Consider the following 27,644-nt stretch of genomic DNA (forward strand, 5'->3'; position numbering starts at 1 on the left):
GTGGATGGGACGGAGGGGAAATGGGGGATGGGCATTGAGGAGGGCACCTGTTGGGATGAGCACTGGGTGTTGTACATAAGCAATGAATCACAGGAATCTACCCCCAAAACCAAGAGAGCACCATACATACAGTATGTTAGCCAATTTGACAATAAATTATATTTTAAAAAAACCACCAATCCCATTCATGAGGATTCATGACCTAATCACCTCCCAAAAGCTCCACATCCGAATACCATTACATTAGGGATCAGGTTTCAGCATATGAATTGGGTGGGGAGGGACCACAAACATTCAGTCTACAGCACCCTGGTAATACCAGGTGCTATATTTAAGGAATGGTAAAGAAAAAGGCAAAGACAAAGGAGACTGAAAAAGATCCGCTAGAAAACTGGGAAGAAGGGGCTCCTGGGGGGCTCAGTTAAGCATCCAACTTCAGCTCAGGTCATGATCCCACCATTCATGAGTTTGAGCCCCGCATCGGGCTCTGTGCTGACAGCTTAGGGCCTGGAGTCTGCTTCGGATTCTGTGTCTCCCTCTGTCTCTGCCTCTCTAACCGCCCCCCCCCCCAAATAAATATTTTTTAAAAAAGAAAACTGGGAAGAATACTAGAGCATAGGAAGTTCACAGGAAACGAGAGAATTTGAAGAATTGAGACATTCACAACATCAAATGCTGCAGAAATGAAATGTAATAAGGTTACAGAGATGTGTCTATTGCAAAGTATACCAACAGATAATTTACAGGATGAAAATAAGACAATGCCCAATACACATGAAAAGTGCGCATTTCCTCCTGGGAATCAGGGAAATGGAAATTAAACAAATAATGATAATATTAACTATCAAATTAGAAAAAAAATTGTTCGATTCCAGTGATGAAAAAAATTAGAGGAAACCAGACACATACCCTGTTTATGGAAATATAAATTATGCAAGCTTTGTGGAGGGAAATTTGGTGTTACCTGTCAAATTTTTCACTATATAATACCCTTCGTACTTTGTTCTACTTGTAATAATCTATATAGAAACATAATGGCACAATTGCACGAGGATAAATGAAACATAAAACAATGTTCGTGCGGATAAATGAAACATAAAACAATGTTCATTACAAAAGAATTTATAATAAAAGAAGTTGGAAATAACTTACAAATACCAACCAAAAGGAGACTGCATGAAAAATTCCAACATAAACACATCCGTGGGACAATATGGAGTCATGATACAGAATGAGACAGAACAGAATGTTTTCATCTAAAAGGAATGTCTATGATATATTGTTGAGGAAAAAAATTATAAGCAAATACATATGATACACTCCTGTTTTGTCACAATCTATTCACGTGGAGAGCGTTGTGTATAATATAGCTCATAGGAATACAAAATGATTTGAAATAATTTACATAAAACTGAAAACTAGTGTCTGTCTCCCGCTAGGGTGGGAAGCTTGAGTAGTTTTTACCCTTTATGATTTGATTTTTTACAATAAACATTCTCATTCTCCATTCCTATTCTCATCTGTTCCTTCGTATTCAAAAGGAATAAGGCCTCCATCGGATTTAATAAATCACCAATTTCAAATGAATCCTGGGAGAAAATCTCAGTTTGCATTGAGTAGAGAAACAAATGAGAACGCGAAGAGGTAAGTGCATAAAGTCTAAACTTCACAACAATATTGGTTTTTTAAACAACGGTGAACAGTGTGAAGGGAAAGGAAAGCAGTTTTCAGACTGGCCAAAGCCTGTCATCCACCGCCCATCCCGACCCCACATTTATGTCCTCTGACCCCCCCTCTGATCCCCCAAGAGCAAAGTTCATGGTGAGAGAACCAAGAAAGACCACAGAGAAGGACCACAGTGTGTCTGCTAACACCCTTCCTGCAAAGCCAGAAACCAAGCCAGAAAGGCTCCTGCAAAGAAAGAAGAGGAGACACCCAACGGGAAAAGGTGTTTCTGAGAAAGAGAGAGAGAGAGAGAGAGAGAGAGAGAGAGAGAGAGAGAGAGAAACAGAGTACGAGCAGGGGAGGGGCAGAGAAAGAGGAGAGAGGGAATCCGAAGCAGGCTCCAGGCTGTCAGCACAGAGCCGAACGCGGGGCTCAATCTCAGGAACCGTGGGACCATGACCTGAGCCGAAATCAAGACTCTGAGGCTTAACTGTCTGAGCTGCCCAGGCGCCCCTGCTTTAGGTTCTTTGAAAGCTGTGGTTGTTAACATGCTTCACTTTTTGGGGATGGGGCAGAGGTGAAAATGTCACTAGCGGAAGGTCTCAGAAGCAGAGTGAAATGGGGAGGGGGTGCGGACAGCATTCCCCTCTAGTTCCCTTGTTGAAACAGCTCTCGGTTCCCAAGAAGAGAGATTCCCTAATATTGACACACATCAGCCACCTGGCACAAACACATTGTGATGTAGGGAAACTAATTTTGTCATGTTCTCTTCTCCCTTAAACCCAAAGATGTCCTCCCAAATCAAATGTATTAGACACTTGAATGAGGCATTCTAGACCTTCCAGGGCCAATATCAAAAAGACATCACTCAAGCTGTGATTTTCTTTTTAGATTGTGGAAACTGCGAATCCTGGGGCTTTGTGTTCTAGACCAAGCCAAGATGAGATGCTTGGAATTTTCAGCTCCATCCCGCATTCTCCAGAGAGGGGAGAGGGGCTGGAAATGGAGTTAATAATTGATTATGCCTACGTGATGAAGCCTCCATAAAAATCCCAATAGTATGAGATTCCAGGAGCTTCTACGTTGGTGACACATCCCAACTCTCTTTCTTCTTTGTAGAAAATCTACATGATACGAATATAATGTCAGAATTTGCAATTGGTGGCCCAAGCCCTGTGAAAACAGGGATGAGGTATAGCAGACATCTGCACGTTTGACACCCACACACCCCTCAGCCACGCACTAACCTCCCCCATCTGTCCCCCCCCAATCCTGGCACACCTCTGTTAGCAGAGGGCAGCAAAGAGTCACGGAATCTGAGATGAGTTTTAGTTAGAGGGACTGTGGCTTGCCTGAAGGGGGCAGGTGAGGTGCCTTCTCTGTAGTTGGGGGGGGGGGGGGTGTTGGAACACCGACACTGAAGGCAGAAGGCACCTGGAGAGACAATCCAGGCATGCGGTTCGTCAGGATTCCTCTCATGAAGTCTGGAACTTCATCTAATTGTGCCTGGCTCTCTATAAGTGATTAGAAGCTGTTTTAAACGAGCCGATTAAAAAGATAGCTAATGTTTATTGAGGACTCACTATGAGGTAGTCTTTATGCCGTGTCAATACAGATGATCTCATTTAATACTCACAATCTTGTGGACTAAGGACTACGGTTATCCCCATTTCCCAGGCGAGGAAACTGAGGCATAGAACATCAGTCACCTTGCTCAAGGCCAAACAAGGAGGGAGGGACAGAACTAGGACTCAAGTGTGGGCCACGTGGCTGGAACATCTGTCTGCTTAGCCACTCTCTGGGCAACACTGCCAGCGCGAGAGAGGGAGAGACATCAGTCATGCTGAGCCAGGCAAGCGGGACAGCTCTGGTGTGAATGACAAGGAATATGGACCATCTGTGGGCACACGGATGGACAGCAAGCGTATTGGACATTTCTTACCTCGCCTCCTCCCCCATGTCCCATCCTGTCAAAGGGGTTGAATGGAGAAATGTCAGAGAAAGCTTGTAATGGTTTTCTCCTCCAACCAAACAGGAAAGATGGTACATGAAAGCAGGGGAAATAGAGGTTAGACCCAGAGAAGACCCGAGTTCTGAGACACCAGAGTGAAGACCAGCGGGGGGGGGGGGGGGGGGGGGGAGGGGTGGCGGGACCGGCCCCTGCCTAAAGAGACTACTTTCCAGTCTTTGGGGATTGAGTGAGTTTCCACCGGCTCAGGCACCAGACCGGGGTTAGCACAGCTCCTCTGCTCTCCTTTCTCAGGTTCTGCTTTTCACGTTTCGGAAGTTCTGAACTGCCCGGGGACCCGTCTGAGCTCTAGATATCTGGATAATTCCACACGCCGTGAAACCTTTAGGATCCCTGTGTAGGACAGCTGTCATGAGGCCATGCCCTCCCACTGCCACCCTGCAAGCCTTGTAGTCACCGTGTTATCGCCCTTTAGAGTTACAAAGTTCTTTCACGCCCACTGCAGTTCTGCCCCCACCACAACCCATGAGGTAGGTATGAGGAGGCAGTATTATTTTACTTCCACGGTTGAAGAAACAATGAATCATAGGAGCAAGGTGACACATGCTGCCAGACCCCGCATTAGGACTACCCTGCGCTTGGACTTGACCCATCGCAGTCCTTGCCCTCGGCATGGTAGTTATTGTCTTGTGTGTGTATTTCCCCCAACAGAGCTCGGTTTCTGTGACGGCAGACCCATTTCTCTCGACGGTATTTCCAACCCTTGACCCAGCGGGTGATAGAAGTTGCGTCAAGGACAGATGAGGAGCACCAGCCAGGGGTGTGGGCTTCGAGAGGGTCCCCTGCCATACCTGGTAATTGAGGTAGATCATTGGGTGTTCGATGTCAGCGTGTGGGAATCTGCTCACATCTGGGCACACACGCGCGCGCACACACACACACACACACACACACACACACACAAAAGCCTTCCTTTCTAGAGCCTCCTTCCCCAAAGGACATGCCGCGCGATCGGTGAAACTGATACAGGTTAAGCGGCATAGAAACCAGAATGCACGAAAGACACGTGAGATCTGGTAATGATTCTCTCTCACCTTTGGCCGCTTAAGGTGACTCTTGGAAACTGGAGACAGTTTCAGGAAAGCGTAGTCACAGTTTGAAACTTCGCTGATACCACCGGACGCGGCAATTACCGGAGTCCAGACCTGTGAGCCGTCAGGAAGGGAGCCGGGGCCCAGAGAAGAAAGGAATATGCTCCCAGCTTCCAGCACTGGGCTTGGCAATTTCAGCGTGGCTCTGCCACCAGGGGTATAGACGCTACGGCTGGGTTGCAGGGAAGCCGCGGGCCAGTGAGAAAGTCATGTATTCTCATTAGACCGCAGCCGGTTTCTATGAAGTCTCCGAGTATCAGGCTATTAAATACGTGCATTCCCGGGGGCTTTTGAACACTAATGTCACTATTTTACGGTGAGTTGGAAAACGCATGCTATTGAAGATGTCCAAAAATCCTGTGAAATTGTGGTGAAAGTGTATCAGTGAGAAAGCTCTCAAAATGCTCCCGTGTAGTTTTTAGCTCGGAAGCTGGAGGTCTCTGTTCCACGTTTTAATGCCACGCCGAGTAATTTCACACAGAAAACCATTAAATGATAATTGGGTGCCAAATCACATCATAGGAAAAGTTCCGCAGTGTTTGCTGCATGGTCACTTTGCATAAACATACTCTCATCACGGGTGTTTTGAAAAAGAAATAATCTTGAAAGGGACGTTTCTAAAACGACATGAGCTGTAACAGTACTGTCAGGCTGTCAGGGTTTAAGGCAACAACCATTTCTCGCTTTGAGACGACACAGATTTCCCCCTGGAAAGATACAAGCATTATTTTCTCTCATCCCCTAGAGGCTTCCCCCACCTTCCGCTCTGCCGCGATAGAGTTCTGAGTCCCTGAAAAATCTCATCCCTGGGTGGTTCATGCAGTTAAGCGTCAGACTCTTGATTTTGGCTCAGGTCATGATCTCACGGTTCGTGAGCTCGAGCCCCAAGCTGGACTCTGTGCTGACAGCGTGGAGCCTCCTTGGGATTCTCTCTCTCCCTCTCTGTCCGTCCCTCCCTCCCTCCCTCCCTCTTTCTCAAAATAGATAAACATTTAAGAAGAAAAACTGTTTCTAATTTAAAAAAAGAAAGTAAAAGATCAGGGAGTGATAGTTTATCAAGGGGACAAGGAAACCCCCTGTAATAAGTAATACTGAGTAAATCTGAAGGAAGGGAAAGCCACGTGGATATCGGAGGGAAGAGCTTTCCTCTAGTGCAAAAGCCTTGGGGTGTGCCTGGGGCATTCAGGAACAGTGAGGTGGTTAGCGTGAAGGGCGGGGAACAGGCTGGGGGAAAGAATTAGGAGATGACATCAGAAAGGTGACTAAGAGCCATCATGTAGGGTCAGAAGCCTTGAAAAGTACTTTGCATTTTACCCTAAGTGATCTGGTAAGCAGGAAGATAGCATGATTCAGTGTACGTGTTAAACGTATCACTCTAGGGGCACCTGGGCGGCTCAGTCAGTTAAGCTTGATTTCAGCTCAGGTCATGATCTCACAGTCGTGAAATCAAGTCATGAGATCAAGCCCTGAGTTGGTTCTGAGTTGGGCATGGAGCCTGATTAAGATTCTCTCTCTTTCTGTCTGTCTGTCTCTCTCTCTCTCTCTCTCACACACTACCCCCTGCCCCTCCCACACTCATGCACATGCTCACGAGGTCTCTCTCTCTCTCTCTCTCTCTCAAAAAGAAAAAAAAAATGATCATTCTAGTGACCTGTGAAGAATAAGTTCCAGGAGACCAAGGTAGAAGCAAGGATATTAGTTAAATAGCCTTTGCAATAATGTAAGCAAGAGACGGCGGTGGTGATGGTTGGTAAGACTGATAAGAAGCAGTCTGTTTCTGAGCATATTCCAAAGTAACGACAATAGAATTTGCTGATGAATGGATATGAGATATGAGAAAGTGGAGTCGAGGATAATTGTAATTTTCTGGCGTGAAAACCTTAATGACTAGAGCTATAATTTACTGAAATGAAGAAAACAAGTGGAGGGGGAGGAAAAAGGGAGGGAAGCAAGAGTTTGATTTGGTACAGGGGGAGGTTGGGATGCCTCGTACATTCAAATGGAGATCCAGTGTAGGATACACAAGCCTGGAATTCAGGAAAGAGGTCAGAGCTGAAAACAAAATTGGGTATTTCAAACCAAGAGACTGAGTGAACTTGACTAAGGAATTGGGGTAAATAAAGAAATGAGGGGCACCTGGGTGGCTTGGTCGGTTAAGCGTCCGACTTCGGCTCAGGTCATGATCTCACAGTCCGTGAGTTCGAGCCCCGCGTCGGGCTCTGTGCTGACGGCTCAGAGCCTGGAGCCTGCTTCCGATTCTGTGTCTCCCTCTCTCTCTGACCCTCCCCCATTCATGCTCTGTCTCTCTCTGTCTCAAAAATAAATAAACGTTAAAAAATTAAAAAAAAAAAAAAAAAAAGAAATGAGTGAGTCTAAGGACTAAAGCCGGAGACTTTTCAATATTCATAGACGGGGGAAATTTGCATCATTAAACAAAGGAAAATGAGAAGGCTTGGGTAGGAGACAACCAAGAAAGAATGGGGTCTCATGGGCCAATTTAAAAAGAGAAAATGATTAAATGACACATGCTGCTAATATGTGTTATGTTACAAAAGCAGTTTTTTTCTGTTTCAGCACAGCCCAAAGATTGTTTTAGTTTCTCTCTCCACATGTGGCTTGATGGGGTGCCCCAGGATTTTTCACTGATGTCATTCTGCCCAATTCTGCTGCTTCTCGTATCAAAATAGTTTCTTTTCCTACCTTCCCATAAACTTTGGCTTGGTCAGCTCTAGGACAAGGAAAGCCATGGTGGGAATCACTAAAGTGAAATTAAATGAGAATGAGGCATCTGCTTCAAAACCATGGCTGGACGGATTTCAGTGAAACACCTCCTCTCCAACCTCATTTTTTTTTGCCAAGAATGTCAGCATTCGAAATCGCAGTATTTCAAAGCTGCTGTCTCTGCCATTTCCACATTTGTGGAAGTATGTTTACAAATGGGTGATACCTCATAATGGAAAACTCACTGGCTTGAAGCCAAAATATTTGTGTTGTATTCTGACTCTGTTAATAAAATTCTGTGTAACATTGGGTGAAATACCCTTCTATCTCTTCATCAAACTAGATCAAGATAAGTAAACAGGTGTCAACCTGTAAGCCAAGTGAGAAAAATTACCTGTGTAAAATTATGCCTGTCTGCTGGCGTCGTTGTTTACTCTCTTATCAGTTCTCCTAGTTCGTCTGCAGATTCTTTTGGATTCCCTATATCAGCAGTGATGTGATCAGAAAAGAGTGGTAATTTTTCTCTCTTGTTTTAAACCACATACAGCTTATTTATTTTTCTTGTCTCATTGCTCAGGCTAAGACACTAGTTCATTAACGAATAGTATTGGCCTATTCTCACATTCCTGGAATAAGTGATATTTAATCATGACATATTTTCGACACGCCACTAGATTTGATTCGTTAATGTTTCATTTAGGATCTTTGCAACTATGTTAAAAGGGACGCAGGTCTATAATTTTCCTATCCTGTCTTTTCATAAATTTGGTATCAAGGTTCCTTTTAGATGTATGTTTATCTTAGTTTTCAACAAGGCTATAGACTTTAAAAGATTTGAAAATGTTTCTTCTATCATTACCGTGTTTTGCAAGTCAGATAAGAAAAGTTATCCATGGGGCGCCTGGGTGGCTCAGTCGGTTAAGCGTCTGACTTCGACTCAGGTCACGATCTCGCGGTCTGTGAGTTCGAGCCCCACATCTGGCCCTGGGCTGATGGCTCGGAGCCTGCTTCCGATTCTGTGTCTCCCTCTCTCTCTGCCCCTCCCCCGTTCATGCTCTGTCTCTCTCTGTCTCAAAAATGAATAAACGTTAAAAAAAATTTTTTTAAAAAGAAAAGAAAAGTTATCCACGTTGAATTCATTTCACAAATTAACAAAGTCCTTTTACAAGATTTCACCATGATTTCATTGGAGTCAGAAGAGAGAAAGGATATAAAAACACATGATTGTGTTCCTCGTTCCAGAAAAGATGAGGTAGACACATTTCTCTTTATTTTCCCCACTAAGTACAGATAAAAATACTGGACATTATATATAAAACACAACCACAAGATAATTCTAAAAGCTGGAGAGGTGGCACCTGGGTGGCTCTGTCAGTTAGGCGTCCAACTCCTGATTTCAGTTCAGGTCATGATCTCACGGTTTGTGGGTTTTGAGGCCCACGTAGGGTGGAGCTTGCTTGGGATTCTCTCTCTCCCTCTCTCTCTCTCTCTCTCTGTCCCTCCCCCCTCAAAATAAATAAATAAACAAACATTTTTTAAATATATGGATAAATATAATAGACTATCCTTCTCCTCTTGAGTTTTCTAAATTATATTTGATAATTGAAGCAAAAACTATAACATTACCTTACATGGTCCTCAATGTATATAAAGGATATATTTAAGATAAGTTATTAGGAAAGGACAGTAAAAGAATCTAATACAAGTAAGGTTTTACACTTTAGTTGAACTGGTAAAATGTCAATACCAGTAGACCATAACTTATGTATGTATAATAAAATGCATAAAGCAGCCATTTAGAAATCTGTTCAAGATACACTGTAGATATGGGGCGCCTGGGTGGCTCAGTCGGTCGAGCGTCCGACTTCAGCTCAGGTCATGATCTCACAGCTCGTGGACTTGAGCCGCACGTCGGGCTCTGTGCTGACAGCTCAGAGCCGGGAGCCTGCTTCCGATTCTGTGTCCCTCTCTCGCTGTGCCCCTTCCTCACTCGTGCTCTCTCTTTCTCTCAAGAATAAATAAAACATTAAAAAATATATATACTGTAGATAAATCAAAATGAAACTATAAAAAATATTCAAGGGGCACCTGGGTGACTCAGTTGGTTAAGGGTCTGACTTTTGCTCAGGTCATGACCTCACGGTTCGTGAGTTCGAGCCCCACATTGGTCTTTGCACTGACAGCACGGAGCCCGCTTCAGATCCTCTGTCTCCCTCTCTCTCTGCCCCTCCCCTGCTCATGCTCTTTCTCTTTCAGAAATAAATAAATACTAAAAAAAAAAAAAAAAAAAGAATGAACTGACATTTAAAAAATATTTCAAGTGACCCACAGAATGACTAAGAAAGTAAAACAGAAGAACGGCAATGGCAACAAAGAAGAAGAAGCAAAGAAATAATAAAATAGTAGACTTGGGCTCTAGGAAAACAGTGATCACATTACGTAAATGAATGGAACAGAATAGATAACCCAAAATACACCCATGCAAGTATGGCCACGTGATTTTTCCGTAAATTGCAAAATCATTTAAATATAGAAAGGATTATCTTTTCGACAAATGGTGCTGGAATAATTGAACATCTTCAGGCAGAGAAAATGCACCTCAGTCTAAACTTCACACCTTATACAAAAATCAACTCAAGATGGATCTGAGATTTAAACACTAAATATTAAAACCCCAATAAGATACTACTGCACATCTATTAAAACAGCTAAAATAAAATATAGTAACAATAGCAAATGCTGATGAAGATATAGAAGACTCAAAGCTGTCCCAAAGCACCAGTGGGAATGTAAAATGTTACAACTCTAGAAAATGGTCGGTCAGTTTCTTAAGAAATTAAACAGACATTTACCATCTGACTCAGCAATCATACTCCTGGGCTTCTATCCAAGAGAAACTTTTTTTTTCTGCTTTTTGAAGATCTGTGATTACTACTGAGACACATTTATGATTGTCATGCATCCAGCTCTTGGTTTTAGCCCAGGTCATGAACTCACGGTTTGTGGGATCGAGCCCCATGTTGGGCTCTGCCCTGGCAGTGAGGAGCCTGCTTGGGATTCTTTGTCTCCCTCTTTCTCTGCCCTTCCCCCACTCTCTCTTTCTCTCTCTCCCTCTCAAAATAAATGAACAAACTTAAAAAAAAATTTTTTTAATGAAGTATCTATTTCAGTCGCTTATGCATTGGGTCGTCTGCCTAATTCTTATTGATTTGTAAGACTTCTTTATGGATTATGGATATAAGACTGTTGTGGAATTAAAGTATTAAAAATACCTTTTCAGACTATATGGCTTGCCTTTTTGCCTCTCATAATGGTTTCTTTTAATTAAAATAACTTTTTAATTTTGCTGTAATATTGTCCAAGCCTTCACTTTCTCGTCTAGAAAATAAGAATTATGGTGGTATCTCACAGGAATTAAAAAAAAAAAATGCATATGCTCCTGGGATTTAGCAAAGCCCAATATATATTGTTATTATTCCCTGTGCCACCCTTTGTTCCTCCTTCTGACCTTCTCTTTGCTTCCATTTCCTCTGTTCTGAATATCTGAGAGATGATGTAATATAGCAGAAAAGACTGGTTGCGTGGCCTTAATCAATTCCTAGCCTCTGTGAGCCTGGTTTCTTCTCTGTAAAATGGGGTCTGCATCACCTTTGGGACTCAGTTCACTCCTGACACCTTTCATTGACCACCTACAACTAAAGTGAAACAAGCATGAAAAAAAAAAAAAACAACTAGAGACAGCTCATGGTCACATGTCACTTTCACGGTCCCTCCTATAAAAACGTCAGCTAAAGGAGAGGTGTGTGCACTGTGCAAAGGAGGCGGAATCATTTGAGTGACTGACATCCAGACAACAACATGCTTGCTTACCCAGCATGCTTCATCCTTGTCCTTCTCTGCCAGCATCCGGGTGAGTCCAGACCGTCCTGTTCTCCTGACTGCCTTCCCCATCCTGTACACCTCTAGGCTTTGGAGTCCACTCTGGGACTCTGGCCAACTCAGGAAGTTCTGCTCCCTCATCTCATATTATTTTCTGCATCTCGTGACCTCTAAATCAGAGGACACGAAGAAACGAGAGGAGAAAGAATGGCTCTGGGGACCGTCGCCCCTTCTGACTGTCCCAGGGAAGGAAGGGCTGAAGGAAGGGTGCTGGAAATCAGAAAGACCTGTGTTCTGCCATGAATTAAATAAAAGATGTTATCTTCCCCGAGCCTCAGCCTTCCTTCCCTTGGAGGGCAACTTTAAAATCAAAATGAGAGCGTACTGGAGAATGTTTCCTTATTTATAAGTATATATTTTTTTCAATATTTAGAAGTACATATTTAAAAATAGGTTTTAAATATACTTAGAAAGATATTTTCAGTGACTGTGCATAACAGGGAGGCTAATGGCAGGAAAGATTTGAATTTTCTCCCTTAACCGGGCCAATTCAACCCGTGTCCACTCAGAAGAGCGGCTCCTCCTGTAGGCACTTTATGTTTACTAACACGAAGGACTGAGGCTGTTGCTTCTCCGGTCCCAAGGGTTCTACTCTCTGAAGATGTTACTAACCTCAGAGCTCTCAGAAAGGACCTGGAGCCCCATCAGTTAGGAATATCTCTCCAGTCACCCAACTCGCAGGGCACCCCCATGAGGTCTCCCTCGGGGGACTTGGCACAGGTGGTCCGTTTGTGGGCGCCCCACGACTTCCTGCGGTGACCTGCCCCAGACCACACAGTCGGTCGCTGCTCCCAATCCTTCCCGGCCTCACTGAACGTTCAGCATCAGCAGACCCTCGCCTTCCCCGAGTTCATTAGAATTTTGCATGCTTTTAGGAAGCTCCTGGCTCGAAGCAGGTGGTCCTACCGTGGCTTTCGCTTTACAAACGGCTCCCTGAATAGAAACAGTAATCAGAAGTGGAACTTGAAAAATGTGAAGTGGGGGAGGAAACAGCAGGGCTTTTCAAACCCCCAGGTGCTTACCTGGAACGCGAGCTGTGGGCAGCACTGGGTGCCACACCCCCCGTGGTTGAAGGGAGTCCACGATTGTCCTAGGGCCTCTAGTGGGCAGGGCAGAGGAAGCAGTGCCAGCCCTGGACAAGGACCCCCGGGTTTGACCTCATCGTATTGTCGTGAGTAAGGTCCTCGGCCTCTGTACGCGAGCGCACAGCCTAACTTGCAGAATTATTGTGATGTTTTAAATGAGATACCAGGTACCAAACAAGTACAGTACTAATCGCATGTATTACGCTCCTGCTGCACGTCCAAGGCGTTTGTCACACCGTGTCCTCGTGAGCCTGTGAGATAGACGTCATCACCCTCCGTTCTTAGATGGGCAAACTCAGGCTGGAGAGGTCAGGTATCTTGGGCGAGGTGGTACAGCCGTTAAAAAGTAGGGCAGGGACTGGGTTTCCAAAGCTAGTTAGTGTTCTTTTCATCACACCCAGTTGCCTGACAATGCGCTGGACCCCGGAGAAGCCCTCAGTAATTGCGGATTTGAGCTGAATCTTCCCCAGGAGAGCTGTTGAGATTCCTTACCTCTCCAGCTACCCGAGGCCAAGGTAGGGACTGAAGATGCCCAAGAAGAGAGCAGGTCACTCCAGGTTCAGGATGTGGATGTACCAACAGGAACCACCCTGGCCACGTTCAGAGGGGCCAAGAAACAGCTCTTGCGGACTCAGGATTCTCATCTGGAAAATGGGCTCAATGGTCCGCTTCTCCCTCACAGATTTTGGGAGGACTAAGTGATACAGCGGGGCTGAGGAGACAATGTTTTCAAAAATTTTTTGATGTTTCTCTATTTTTGAGAAAGAGAGTGAGAGAGAGAGACAGGGCGTGAGCGGGGGAGGGGCAGAGAGCGAGGGAGACCCAGAATCCGAAGCGGGCTCCGGGCTCCGAGCTGTCGGCACAGAGCCCGACGCGGGGCTCGAACCCGCAGACCACGAGCGAGATCGTGACCTGAGCCGAAGTCAGACGCTTAACCGAGTGAGCCACCCAGGCGCCCCGAGGAGACAATTTAAAGAAGGAAAACAACCCTCGGTGGTTCAGTCAGGTAAGCATCCGACTCTTGATTTCAGCTCAGGTCAGGGTCTCACCGTCATGAGATCAAGCCCCACGTCAGGCTCCGCGCTGGGCGTGGAGCCCGCTTAAGATTCTCTCTCTCTCCCTCTGCCCCTCCACCACCCCTCTCCAAAAAAAAAAAAAAAAAAGAAGAAAGAAAGGAAAACAGAAAACGTGGGTGAGCAGGTATTGAGGAGATGTTGAAAAAGACCAGAAGAGCCAAGAGGGAGTGGGGGTGTAGATGACCGAGGGGCAACCTCTGTCTCACGTACCTAAGACATGGTGCTGATTTAAAATCTTCTTTCTGTGGCACATGAGGTAAGGGGAAGTTGGGTAAAGAACAGTAGTTTCCAAAATTGGTGTTTTTCTTTCTTAAGCAACAGTCTGCTTTTATGAAACACAACCTTATGCAGAATCAAACATGTAAATTCCTGCACGGCGTGGAAGCCTCCCTGTCGCAAGAAGAGTTCCCCAGCCTCCTTCCCATCGCCCCTCCCCATCTCTCACCCCCTGGCCCTTCTCTCAGCTCTCCAGAAACACCCTGAGGCGCTGCCACCGGCCTCAGGGGTGGCGGGGGCATAGCTTGGGAAGCCCTGCCTTGGGAGTCCTGGCTCCACTGATAGAGCACACGTCACCGTGACCCTTGGAGGGAGCATCAGTCTCCTCATCTGTGAGGTGGGATAGGACTTCGTAGTCCCTAAGGTCTCTCCCGGCTCTGAGATGCTCTGGCTTCCATGAAGAGGATGCCATGAGATGCTGGTACATTCTAATGGACCGCTAATGGACCGTTAACCAACTGAGCCACCCAGCTCCCCCCTTCTCCACTCATCTCTTAAGTCTTGTGGGGGGAAACAGGTTATGGTGGAGGAAGTGATAACCCAGAGGAAAGGTACGTGACAAAGGGGAGGAGCTGTTGTCCCTTCCTGTTGTGAACAGTGTCTTAGGGCTGATGCTCCTGCTGTCAAAACATCTGAATCTTGGCCGGGACAGAAGGCAGAGGGCCTCCTGCTCCAGCTCCACCCCCCCCCCCAACTCCAAAGGCAGGTTGGCAGGGGACGTTTGCTGCGGGAGTTCTTACCATGCGGGGTGATTGGGCATAACCATTCTGCCGTGAATTAGCCGGTGAATGGTCAAAAGCATTAGGCTCCAGACCATCTTCTGAGAAGTGCATCCTGCTGAGAAGCCAACCAAAGAAGTTTGGGGAAATCTGTTTCTCGCTTCTAGCCATCCTTAGGGAAATGAGAAGTAAAAATGAGAAGCGTTCTCAAGGCCTGTCTCCTAGACACGGCTTCCCTCCCCATCCCCCATTGGCAGACGGCTCTGAACTTCTCAAAATGCTTTCAAATCCATGTCGCCCCTTCATCCAGCCCAAATTCTGGCAAATAAAGGTTATTTTTCTCCATGAGAGTTGAAAACACTGAAACTCAAAGTGCTCAGTGGCAAGGCAGCCGTGTGAAGAGCTTAGGCCTCTGAGACAGAAGGACCCGCTAGCTTCTCGTCCCACATCCACCACTTCTCGGATCGGGGCCGTGGGGAAATCACTCAGCATCTTGGAGCCCCAGTGTCCTCATCAGTAAGGTGAAGTTTTAGTAACCTCTATCTCATGGAGTTACTTTCAGAAATAAAAAAGCCTAACGCCCATTAAACCAGTTTAGGAGCTAAAGAGTGATACCGAGTGTTTGTTGCTTATCACAGAGGAACCAGAATGAACCCGGGTCTCCTGGCTCCCGGTTAGGCCAGAGCACTACCCCTTTCACACTGTTCCATACGGCCTGGCCATCCCCATCCCTCCCTGGGTGTGACCCCGGACCTCACCACCAGGTGACCAGTTATTGGTCAACGAATGGTACGTTCACCCACCACCCAGGGGAATAACTCCTTCTGGGGACTTTAAAGTAGAAAATCAAGTGTGGTAAATTTCAGGGGGTGGACGTGAGAAAAAAGTGGAAGCTTGCTCCGGGAAGGGCTTTATGGGTCTTGAATAATACTTGGACGGGCAGAGAGACGGATAAAGCACAAAAAAAATGTGGGGTACAAAGTAAACCGGGAGTCGGGTGAGGGAGGCTGGCTGCTTGTCCGGCGGTAGTCAGTGACGTCATGTCTTCTCACGGCATCATAGGGTCATCCTGCCCTTGAGCAAAAGCCCTGGACCTTTTTGAGGAGTCAGCCCAGGTCACGTGATACTGTTGAGCTCATTACCATGCCAGAGGAAGGCTACCCCTTGAGCTAGGCGCCTGTCAGTCTTACCCAACCCATGCAGCTGCTGCAAAATGAGGAAAGGGTAAAGTGGATGAGGAGGAGGCGAGTTAGGACAGTCACTGCGCCGGTCCTCCAGGTGGGAGGGTAGATGAGTCTCTTGAGGCCCAATCCTCCTGGGCCTTTTTGGTGGGTGTTCGTATCCACTCAATCTCTGGAGTTCACTTTCCCTACTGTAGGTTCCCCAAGCGCCTGCTACATCCCGTTTTATAACCCATACAGGTAGTTAATTAACGACTATCTCCTGACCCCATGAGGAGGAGTTGCTCCCTAGTTATATCCTCAGCTCCTAGACACAAATATGGAACTCCTGGCACAAATGTGGAACAAAATAAATCCTTGCTAGGGGAAGGAGTGACTGAAAGAGGAAACCATGACCTACCTAGGCATGGTAAAATTCGATAGGATCAGGGCAGGTGGAAAAGCCAACCACAGAACGCGAAGCTCCGGTTCAGTCTTGGCATACTGAGAAGAGAAGTCTCTTGTTTCTGGATCCCTTTTCCCCCCCCCACCAACTCTGAAAAACCGAGTTGTGAAACTCTGGGAAGGTCTTTCCACAGAGGAGGAAATAAAACTGGTTAGGACGCACCCACCCGGCCCCCTAGCCTCTCAACTCACATTTGGGGAATGGCATGGAACCACTTTCTTCTTTCATGACCTGTCTTTTCATCCTGAAGATACAATTAAGGTAGAACGATAGACTCCCTCTAGGCTCCTGTGGGCAATTTGCACCATGAGGTCTTCCAATTTCATACTGACAAGGAGCAATGAATTTTTTTATGTATATTGCCACACGAAATTTGCATCTCTTGACATTCAGCCTGAAAAAAATAGAACCACATGTGTGAACAAGTGAGAAGAATAATCGTGCATGGCCTAAATGGGTGCACACAGCCACTAAAGCCACATCCTTGCATTTTGCCACCTCCCCAGCTTACGCATCTCCCCCCAGACCTCATGCGAAAATGATATTAGTCAAAGGTGCCCTAAATCCAGGACTGCACCTATTTAGGGCCAGGGGATACCCGACCTTCATTTGGCTGCAGAATATTCACCTTATTGTTGAAGTAAAAGGACACAAACATTAGTTGATCAGTCAAAAATTGAAAACGAAATGGACTTTGTCTGTTGCATGTACTGGGACTGTTTAGACACCCGTTGAGATGGTTAAGCCACTGGAAACCATCCTACTTCAGTATTAGAGATGCAGGGGAGAAGCTTTTTGAAAAATCAGATTATTTAACATAATGATTTAATAAATGGTTGATGGATCTAAAATATATATGCACTGACTGATAAATTATGGGGACAAGGGGCCAGAAATGTTTCGAACAGGAATCAGCCCCTCAAAAGGCATTTGCCCAGGGGAAGAAGCCATAAATTTACCCCCCCCCGCGCCCGCAAAGAAAAAGGTTGGGAAGAAGCCAGTACTTTTGGACACAAATTTACCCCCCCCCCCAAAAAAAAGGTTGGTCAAGATCCCAAAACTGTGATCGAGGGACTAGGGGGACTAGGTGAACATTTAGTGGCATCAGATTCCCTTACTCTGGGGCACCGGCAGCTCAGCTCGGGCTTGAGGGAAGTTCACCGAAGGACATGAAGGGGAAACCAGGATCTGTGAGGCCCAAAGTCTTCAGGGTTGACATCTGAGCCCTCCTGGGAGCTGATGAAGGGGAGAGGGCTAGAGCTGGCACAAATGCCCCAGGGCCTTCAGACTAAACCAATGGGGGGACATTGGGTTAAATCCTCAACAAATCATCACCTACTAGCTTTGTGCCTTTGGACAAGTTACTTAGGTTTTTTTTTTTTTTGAATCTCGGTTTTCTCATCCAATCATGAGCTGACAACCTTTGCTGTAAAGCGTCAGATAGTCAATATTTTAGCCTTTGCAGAGGATATAATCTCTATTGTAACTTCTCAAGTCAGCCTTGGTAATGGAAAAGCAGCAAGAGACACTATGTAAGCACAAGAACATGGCTGTGTTCAATTTGAACTTTCTTTACCAAAACAGGCAGCAGGCCACATTTGGCCCATGGATTATAGGTTGCTGATCCCTGTGCAAAGGGATCAAAATTCCAAGTTTTCAGAATCGTTTTACGTATTAGGCATAATCTTTACAACAAGGGTTGGGCACGGATTCAACCTTAATACATAGCAACTATATTGGGAACTCTGTCAGAGTAGTTGGGTTGTAACAGAGACTATGGAAAAAATAGTGCAGCCATTTTTGATATCTGGAGAGGCCAGTACAGGAATTTGTATTTTACTAGAAGAGGGATAAGTTACAGCGGTGCCACAGGGGTAGAAGATATTATGGTAACACTCAATGCTAAAATAACAATAATAATAATCCAATGAAAAATGAGCAGAGAACCTGAAGAGGCATTTTTCCAAAGAAGACGTAGGGATGACCAACCAACACATGAAAAGATGCTCAACATCACTAATTATCAGGGAAATGCAAATCTACCGCCCTGAGATATCACCTCCCACCTATCAGAATGGCTAGGATCCAAAAGACAAGAAATAACAAGTGTTGGTGAGGATGTGGAGAAAAGGCGATCCTAGCACATTGTTGGTGGGAATGTCGATGGTGCACCCACTGTGGAAAACAGTATGGCGTTTTCTCAAAAAATTAAAAACAGAAATATCATATGACCCAGTAATTCCACCACTGGGTATTTACCCAAAGAAAATGAAGACACGAATTCACAAAGATACATACACCCCCCCCTTTGTTTATTGCAGCATTATTTATAATAGCCAAGATGTGGCAGCAAACCCAAGTGACTATGAATAGATGAATGGATAAAGAGGATGTGATGTATATACATGATGGAATATTACTAAGCCATGAAAAGGAATGAGATCTTGCCATTTGCAATCACATGGATGGACCCAGGGGGGTTATGCTAAGTGATAGAGGTCAGACAGAGACAGACAAACGTCATATGATTTCACTGATATGTGGAACCAAAAACCAAAACAATTGAAACAGACTCATAAATACAGAAAACAAACTGGTGGTTGCCAGAGAGGTTGAGGGGTGGAGTGAAATAGGTGAAGAAGATTAAGAGGTACAAACTTTGAACTATAAGATAAATAAGTCACAGGGAGGAAAAGTACAGGACAGGGATTAGAGTCAATAATATTGTAATAACTTAGTCTGGTGACAGGTGGTGACTATGCTTATCATAGGGAACACTGCGTCACGTATAGAATTGTTGGCTTACTGTGTTGCACACCTAAAACTAATATGAAACTCCACTTCGATTTAAAAAATATGGCAACATATAGAAATAGAACCTGGATGCTTGGTCAATCATACAGAGCCACTGAGGCACAGTGCCCGGGACCTACGATAGTTTTAATTTCAGAATCAGAAGAAAAGCAAGTATAATGATAACAATTAATATATAATAATGAATCCAGCTGGCATTACAATTCATCGTTATGCCAAAGCAGTCATAAAATATAATTTTGGGGGCGCCTGGGTGGCTCGGTTGGTTAAGCGTCTGACTTCGGCTCAGGTCATGATCTCACGGTCCGTGAGTTCGAGCCCCGCGTCGGGCTCTGTGCGGACAGCTCAGAGCCTGGAGCCTGTTTCAGATTCTGTGTCTCCCTCTCTCTCTGCTCCTCCCCTGTTCATGCTCTGTCTCTCTCTGTCTCAAAAATAAATAAACGTTATAAAATATAATTTTTATGGTCGAAGGACCAACTACGGCAAAAGTGCAAGCAGCCTACAAAAGTCATAATGGGGACCAGCAGTTACCTCATTATAATACAATGGTCAGGAACCTATAGTTTGGCTGCTCTGTTGGATTTGAAAGAGATTTTCTTGGGGCATCTGGCTGGCTCAGTAGGTAGAGCATGCAACCCTTGATCTCGGGGTTATGAGTTCCAGCCCCACACTGGGCAGAGAGATGACTTAAAAAGGTTTTCTTCGTTTTGTTTTTTTTTTTTCCTTTTTGTGCTTTCCGTGATGGAACTAATAAAAATTCTCTTAGAAATTTCAGCGTGATGCATTACGGTAAGAGGCAGAAGGGAAGAAAACTGGGTTTTGTGCTTTTACGGAGAACACCTTTAAGAAGCTTTGGGTTCTGGTTTTGGTTCACCGCTATTTGTGATCCTTGAGTAAGTTCTCTCAGCCTCTGGCATTTAGTTCTCTCATCTGTAAACAGTGACCTATAAGACCTCGACCCTGTGGGTACTGATGTGGGCTTTCCCTCTTACAGACTGTAATTTCAACAAGTCATTTAACCTCATTGTGGCTCAAGTTCCATATATATATATATATATATATATATATATATATATATATATATGAATCCTTCCTCTAAGCATTGTTTTAAGAGTTAAATAAGCCTCACTACAAGTCCTAATTGTTGGACGTAAGGATCACGGGTGCCCCTGGACATACTGCAGAGCAACCAGTAACTCACCCCTTGCCTTTCCACTCAACGAAGGACACTGAAATTCAGGTCAATGAGAACCTCACTCAGGGATGATCTTGAATGCACCTTAGTCTACCCTAAAACAGAAGACCAAGTTTCCCAGATATTGTTATCATTAGGAACTTAGAGCTCCCTCCCCAGTGTCTGGTCTGTGCTTCTGCATCCAAATCAGTTCTCCCAAGGGAGTCTGGGGGACGGGGACAGTAAGCTCCCCACTTGTCCCCTAACGGGAACTTGTCAAGGATGGAGCTGGGCCTTATGACCTACCTCAGAGTGTGGTCTTTCCAGACTGAGGTCTCTGGGAAGGGATGGGTTCGCCTGCAGTCACTGCTTTCAGGCAAGGCGCTCTGACCTCAGTGCCTTCGTGTGAGTGAGGTTTCAAAGGGTTTCCCAGAGGTTGGTTGGGTTGGCTCCACAGGGTTTCTCAGGACCTTCCCAGGACCCAAAGCAGGCGACTAATTGGTGACAAGGGCAGGGACATGGCTTTATTTTACGGTTCTCTGTCTCTGCAGGGCCAGCAACCTCTGGAGCCCCGAAGGAGCTGGTTGGTAACCTTGGTGGGTCTGTGACTTTCCCTCTGAAGCTCCCAGGAATTCAGATAGACACTATCGTCTGGACGTTCAACACAACCCCTCTCGTCACCATAGAGCCAAAAATGCCAGACAGACAAGCCAACGTCATAGTGACCCACAGTCATAACAAGGAAAGGGTGAAGTTTTTACAAGGAAACTACTCCCTGAAGCTCAGCAAACTGAGTAAGAATGACTCTGGTGACTACCGCATGGTGATATACAGCTCTTCCCTCAAAGACTCCTTCAGCCAGGAGTATAGGCTGCGTGTCTATGGTGAGCAGAATCAGTTCCCAAAGTGGATGACTGTTTTCATAAAGTGGTAAACTCTGATATTGGAGCTGTTCCAGCAGAGGTTGGATGAACTCTTAGCAAGAATGTGGAAGAGGGAACTCTTGCATGGATGAAGTGAATGTAGTTGACCCCTAAGTTCCCTTCCTGTTCAGAGACTGTGAGAGGCAATGCAGTATAGACAATGGATGATGTGGGACACAGCGACCACACAAGCCAAATGCTGGCTGCTCTGCCTACTAACTGCTTAGCCTTCGCCAGGTTACTTAAGCTCTGTGAAACTTCGTTTCCGTATCTGTGATGAGGAAGAAAGTGATCCCTATCTTAGAAAGACTTTTGTGTATAAACATCAATTACACCTTCTCCCCTACCAACGCCAACCAGTTGAGAAACGGACACAAGAATCAGGAGGAAGATAAAAATATCAGTTCTTTTTTCGGACGAAGCTAGATAGGAGAAATATTTTCCCCCAACTCTAGATCACTCAGGGAAGATGAACTTACAAAACAATGACTCAAGCAGCTGTAAGAATAGTTGTCTCACTCACTGAGCTACAGTACAAGGGATGCCAGGAGATGGGCCTCCAGGTTTGCCCTTAAGATGTAGGCTATGGACCTTGAGCCAGGTGGCCCTCCATATGGACATAATTGAGGGGATCAGGGGGACACGCATTATGTGGCCAGACTAGCTGGGGGAGGGGGAAAAGGTCAAACCACATCTAAACAGAAATCGTAACAGCGCAAAGTAGACAGATGTAGTAGAGAAATGTAGAGGGTGGATGTCAGGCTCTCACCTTCTCATCAATGAGCAAATTGCTCATTCTCTAGGGGAGAACAGTGAGCAGAAGGGGGGGGGGGACCAGAGGTATTATTCCCACACTATTCTCTCCCGGAGAGTAAAGCGAAAGTCGCTTCAAGGAAGCCTGAGGACAGAAGAATGGGGAGCCTCTGGAAAGGATAAAATTAGCTCACATCCACAATGCATCTAGCACAAGGCTGGCCGTATAGCTGTGCGTTGAAAACGGCAGCTGCTTTCTTGTTGTATTATTATTATTTCTACTGCTATCGGTGCTTTTAGGTAGCTGTGGGAAAGCAGACCTAGGTAGCTCCTTCCCAGACAAGAATAAGAATTCTTCCCTGAACTGCTGCTCCCTCTCTGCTCTGTAGCACCGCAGAGATTCAGTCCGAGATCTACAAGAATAATTCAGAAAAGGCATAGTTTCCACCTTTGGTGGTCTGTTTCTCTTTTGCAGAACACCTATCAAAGCCCAAAGTTACCATGGGTCTGCAGAGCAATGAGAATGGCACCTGTCTCACCAATCTGACATGCTTCATGGACCAGGGAGGAGAGGATGTGACCTACAGCTGGGAGTCCCTGGGGCAGGCAGCCAATGAGTCCCATAATGGCTCCATCCTCCCCATATCCTGGAGGCTGGGAGAAAGGGACACGATCTTCATCTGTGTGGTCAGGAACCCCATCAGCAGCAACTCTTCAAACCCCATCTTTGCCTGGAAGCTCTGTGAAGGTGACTCTCTCTCCTCTCTCTCTCCAGGGGCCTCTGGTCTCAGGACCTATACCTTCTTCAGTCCCTGGTCCCCTTGGGAACAGCCCGTGAAAACTGGAGACCCCCGGGAACTTACCAGACTGGGAGGGAGGTGGCACTTGCCTCAAAAGTTGGGTCATTTTCCCTATCTGACTCTTCTCCCTTCCCTGTGCCTCCACCCATTCTGTCTTTAAAGGTGCGGCTGCTGACTCAGAATCCTTCATGATCTTGGCTTCCCTGGGGGTGCTGTTGCTGATCATTGCCTTTGCACTGATGCCGTTTCTGTTGATTATGCAGAGAGAAAAAAGAAAAGGTAGAGCGTACACTCTTTTTGCCTTCAGCCTCACCCGTGCGTGTGCCCCCTCGTTTATTCAACAAACATACGTTGAGCTGTGTGCCAGGCTCAATACTAGGCACTAAGGATACAGAAATGAAGAAGCCATACTCTGTGTCCTCAAGGAGAACACAATCAACCTTCACTCCTTAGTTCTGGAGTAAGCGAGTGCCGGAGTCCTTAACTCCTCCCCTAAGACCAAACTCCTCCCAGTTCCCTCCCCAGTGCCACCCCTACCCTTCCCCCAAAGGGACTTGCTGGCTCTCCGGATGACACAAACCCCACACTGCTGACTCTGCTCCCCCGACCCGGGAGGTGACAGCCTCCAACTCTGAGGTCCCATAGAGCGGCACACTCTAATCAGCGCTTCCAATCCCCATCCTTGTCAGAGGCCCCAAACCAGTTCTGGCCCTCGTCACCGGACCAATTCCAGAGACCTCTCTTTACTCTGTACCTCAGTCTAGATGCATTCCTCCTGGAGATGTCTGTCTCTGCCTCTTTCCATGCCATATCCCAGGCTCTGCATCCCTAAACCCTGCTGATTTGTTTCCTCAGGTTCCCACTGATACTGTTCGCGTGGGGTGTTGGGGAGGGACCTAAGCACCAGTTGTGTATAAATTGCAAATGTCAAAATCTTTCTTCCCTCTTGAAAGAGCTCTGAAGGCATTTCTGACTTGCTCTGCTTCCCCTTTTGGCTGACTTGGCCCAAAAATTGGGAAGTGAAGTGCTGAGAGTAACCAGTTCATCGTGGGATGTCCCTGAGTGTAGCACTGAGAGTCCCATGTCCTGAAACACCCTTCAGTTGTAGGGACTCAGCATGGCAGTAACCTTAAGTGGGTCTTCCAGGGGGTGAGCTGGTGGGGGTGGTGAGTGGAAGGAGGTTTGGCCCTGATCCTCTCCCGCCTCACTTTCAGAGTCCATTGAAGAGAGGAAGGGAATGGACACTCATCAGGAAATTCCTAACTACCACCCCCCGTCTGGAGAGACCCCAGTTTACGACACAATCACTTGCGTTGATGTGAGTCCTTTTTCTATCTTTCCTGGAGCCTGATCTTATTCTCTAAGGCCCTTCTTGCTTTAGTTGAAATTTCTGCATGGACTTGGGTAACATGGGTATGAGGATGTATAGTCCTTGAAACCCCATGTGTCTCCCCAAGTCCTTATGAATTCTGTCTTGTGCAGGATTTGGTGGCCTCTGTTTCTGACCCAGCCAGTAATGCTCACCATGTGATCCATGGAATCTTCCCTTCCCTCCACAGTTCACAAGGGCCACTCAACAGGCCCAATTTCTTTTTCAAAGGACGGCAGGTAGAAAAGCGTGACTCTGGCCTGATGTTTAAGTTATAATGTAGTTCTGTTGTTTTGACCCATCAGTGATCCTCACATATTTGCTCCAAGGACGCTTCAGGCTAATGGAAAAATTTACTTGCAACTTTAACAATATTACTTCCCATTATACGTCCATCACCTTAGGCTGCTCATAGCTCACGGGACTTCTATATCTTACACATTTTTAAACTTATTTAAATACAACACAGTTTAAAAATCAGGCAATGCCTTCTTGAAAAGAAGTTATTAATAATTATAATAACACTCACCAACAAGAGCTTCTCCTTTCCCCATTCCTGGTCCAGAACCTCTCTTCCTTCTTGCCCCTTCTCCCATCTCTGCTTTCCCTTCTCTAGACTCTGGGTGTCTCTTTGGCCTTGTCCAGCTGACCCTATGGTTTCTTCTTTTTTTTTAATAGAAAACTATTCCAGAGGAAAATCCAGAAAAAACACTTTATTTCTCAGTGCAAATACCTCAAAAGGTAAGAAGCTTTAGAGCTGAGATTCACCTTACTTGTCTCATCCTTTTTCCTGGTTCAAGCTTAGCGAAAAATGTCTTGGGCCCCAAAGATCTTGTATTCTCTGGTATTAAACGTTTCCCCGGTATGTTCCCATTCTCTTTGCTGAGGGTTACCCAAGAATAAACAGAATAAATGAGAATTATGTGTTAGGAGTTGAATGGGGTAATATGGAACAAATAGAAAGGGAGAGAAGAAGTTCTAGGGAAAATCAGCAGGATCCTGAAGATTTGGGTTGAGAAAAGTCCAAGGCTTGGGTCATGCCTCAGAGGGCTGGGGAGGCAATGCCAGCTTGCTGCTGAGCCACCAGTAAGCCGGAGGTGGGAGAAATTTCTGCTGCTTTTCTTTGGTCTAGCTATGTTGCATCGTGTTTGCACCCTCTCCCTAGTCAGACTACTAACGTGCTAAGCTTTAAAGCTTAATCCTTCACAGATCATGCTTCGAAGAAGTAGTGATACTGTCTTGTCTCTCCTCTCAACCAGATCAGAAAAGATGAGATTGGGCAAAGCACTTTGCTTAGTTAGCACTTTACTTAGGAAAGCAATAGGATTATTGGAAGTAAAGTGCAGTTCATTAAGCATTCAACAAGATAAATGTGGTTGGAACTTAAGTAATAATTGGGTGACCCTGGCTAGGAAGAGTGTCTGGGATGGTGGGGTCTTCTGGTGGGATCCAGAGCCCTCCCACCTCTACCTCTGATCTTTATATCTGCCTAACAGATGGAGGAGCCCCACTCTACACCCATATCCCCAGACACACCAACGTTATTTACCTATGAGATCGTCAACTAAACAGCAGTGCATTGCTTCTGCCTCATGAAGATGGAGAAGAAGGAAGCCCCTGCCCCTCCCAAAGCCAAAGCCAGAGCAAAGGCTTTGAAGGCCAAGAAAGCAGTGCTGAAAGGTGTCCACAGTCATAAAAAAAGAAGAAGATCTGCACGTCACCTACATTCCGGCGGCCCAAAACACCGCGTCTCCAAAGGCAGCCCAAATATCCTGGGAAGAGCAGCCTCAGGAGAAACAAGCTTGACCACTGTGCCATCATCAAGCTCCCCCTGACTACCGAGTCAGCCGTGAAGAAGAAAATGGAAGACACAACACACTTGTTTCATTGTGGGTGTCAAGGCCAACAAGCACCAGATCAGACAGGCCGTGAAGAAGCTCTACGATACTGGCGTGGCCAAGGTCAACACTCTGATCAGGCCTGATGGAGAAAAGGAAACGTATGTTCGACTGGCTCCCGACTATGATGTTTTGGATGTTGCCAACAAAATTGGGATCATCTAAACTGAGTCCAGCTGGCTAAATATAAATATAAAATTTTTCACCATAAAAAAAAAAAAGAAAATGGTAAAAAAAAAAAAAAAAAATCACTGAATTGACCAGAAATATCAAGGAAGAATGAATTACTGACTTCCTTCCAGAGCGACTATCTTCAGATTTGAGGTCCTTCAGATGAGTTCCTAATTCCATCCACTCCTGAGAAATGTCCTCAAACCATGAATGGGTAACCATCTCTTCCTGGAAATGTGATGGTGAGTTTATCAGCCAACCCCAAGCAAGGGGCTTAGAAGTGTCTCCACAAAATGTACATGCAGCGTCCATCATAAGAATGACAGCTCCCATTCTAGGGCTTGGAGGTCAGGAGTAGACCTAGAGTCTGGCAGCCAAAAGGGCAAGAATATAGGAATGGCAGACATTTCCAGAAGAAGCAGACGTAGTAGCCAGAAATGGATTCACTAACCAACGCATTAACCGTATTCCTGGCACTGTGCTGAGCCTACACTGATTTTGGTCAGGTGTGATCTCTGCCCTTATGGAATTGGTTCCTCATGAATGACTTCTGTGGGCGTTAGGAGCAGGTCTCACCACAAGTTCCCAATAACCGGAGAGCCAAGTGTGGATCCACAGGACCTGGAGGTCAGAGTACACAAGGACAGAGAAGCCAGTTTGGCCGGATGGAAATTCTAAAGTATGTCTGGACTGAAGACAAGGACTGCTGCCTCAGCTCTATTTACACTCCGTGCTGTAGGTGAGAAGGTCGTGCCTTAGGGCTGTACAAAAGCCCATCTCAATGGAGACACTGAACCTGAAGACACATTTCGAATCTATTATAAAAGACGCGGAACTAGAGGTGATCATGTATAAATATTTAAAGTTGCGTAATTCATTCAACTAATATTTATTGAGAATCCCCGCCGGGTCAGTCTGGCAAATAAAATGTATGGAATCCCCGCCCCTCGTAGAGTTTCCCTTTTTAATGAAATGAGAAACGTGGGGAGGAGGATAGTTACTTTTGATATATTTATGGACGCATCTTGAAGGAAAATGGTGGGAAGGGATCTGATGCTCCAGGTCTGAGGGGGCCTGAACTGCCAAATCACAAAACGAAAACAGTTTTGTTTAATGTCTTTCATTCAAAAGAAAGCAACCCACGGATTGGGGGAGCACAGTGACTCACAAGCAGTGGAAACTCTTCTCAAGGGACTTGGGAAAAGACCAAATTTTATAAAGCATTTGAAGAGGCAACATGGAAACAGGGCATAATTGGCTAGGAGGGTAGGGACTTCCTGAGTCAGGTGAACATCCCAACAACAGGTGAGTTTTCTATGACGCCCCTCTCCCACCCCCCTCCACATCCCACAATCTCCTGCAAGGAGCCAGTTGCTTTCATGTAAAGTGAAGTTTTATCCTATGGGTCCTCACATGACTCCTACAGGACAAGCTGGCCTAGGTATTTGTGTCCACTCTACAAATGTTGAAATTGAGGCAAAGAGGAACTGCCATACACAACCAAAGCTAGAAAAA

At 45.7% G+C, this 27,644-nt stretch overlaps 1 protein-coding gene and 1 long non-coding RNA gene across 3 annotated transcripts; one reads left to right on the forward strand and one right to left on the reverse strand.

Annotated features, from left to right (window-relative positions):
• Positions 1–3,053: 3,053 nt before the first annotated feature.
• Positions 3,054–13,603, reverse strand: LOC109257313 (uncharacterized). Of its 2 annotated transcripts, XR_002075949.2 has the most exons (4): positions 12,468–13,603; positions 12,058–12,378; positions 11,377–11,555; positions 3,054–3,099 (listed from the first exon to the last, which is right to left on the reverse strand). It is a non-coding gene; the product is annotated as an uncharacterized LOC109257313 (long non-coding RNA). The 2 variants fall into 2 exon arrangements; XR_008424529.1 differs by lacking the exon at positions 3,054–3,099 and having other exon boundaries at positions 11,366–11,555.
• On the forward strand, positions 11,091–27,078 carry SLAMF7 (SLAM family member 7). The gene is made up of 7 exons (XM_019433350.2): positions 11,091–11,416; positions 20,767–21,099; positions 22,367–22,639; positions 22,854–22,970; positions 23,906–24,009; positions 24,739–24,801; positions 25,557–27,078. Exons 1-7 carry the CDS (start codon positions 11,365–11,367, stop codon positions 25,626–25,628), a joined length of 1,014 nt encoding a protein of 337 aa, XP_019288895.2. The 5' UTR covers positions 11,091–11,364; the 3' UTR covers positions 25,629–27,078.
• The last annotated feature ends 566 nt before the right edge of the window (positions 27,079–27,644 follow it).

Source organism: Panthera pardus, unplaced genomic scaffold (assembly GCF_024362965.1).
Source record: "Panthera pardus isolate Hobbes unplaced genomic scaffold, ASM2436296v1 HiC_scaffold_21, whole genome shotgun sequence".
Lineage (NCBI taxonomy): Eukaryota > Metazoa > Chordata > Mammalia > Carnivora > Felidae > Panthera > Panthera pardus.

Bases quoted from the DNA above. Each gene is read 5' to 3' on its own strand.
- SLAMF7 (XM_019433350.2), top strand. From the start codon at position 11,365: ATGCTTGCTTACCCAGCATGCTTCATCCTTGTCCTTCTCTGCCAGCAT. The intron at 22,971-23,905 runs GTAGAGCGTACA...CCTCACTTTCAG, and splicing joins GCAGAGAGAAAAAAGAAAAG to AGTCCATTGAAGAGAGGAAG. The intron at 24,010-24,738 runs GTGAGTCCTTTT...TTTTTTTAATAG, and splicing joins ACACAATCACTTGCGTTGAT to AAAACTATTCCAGAGGAAAA.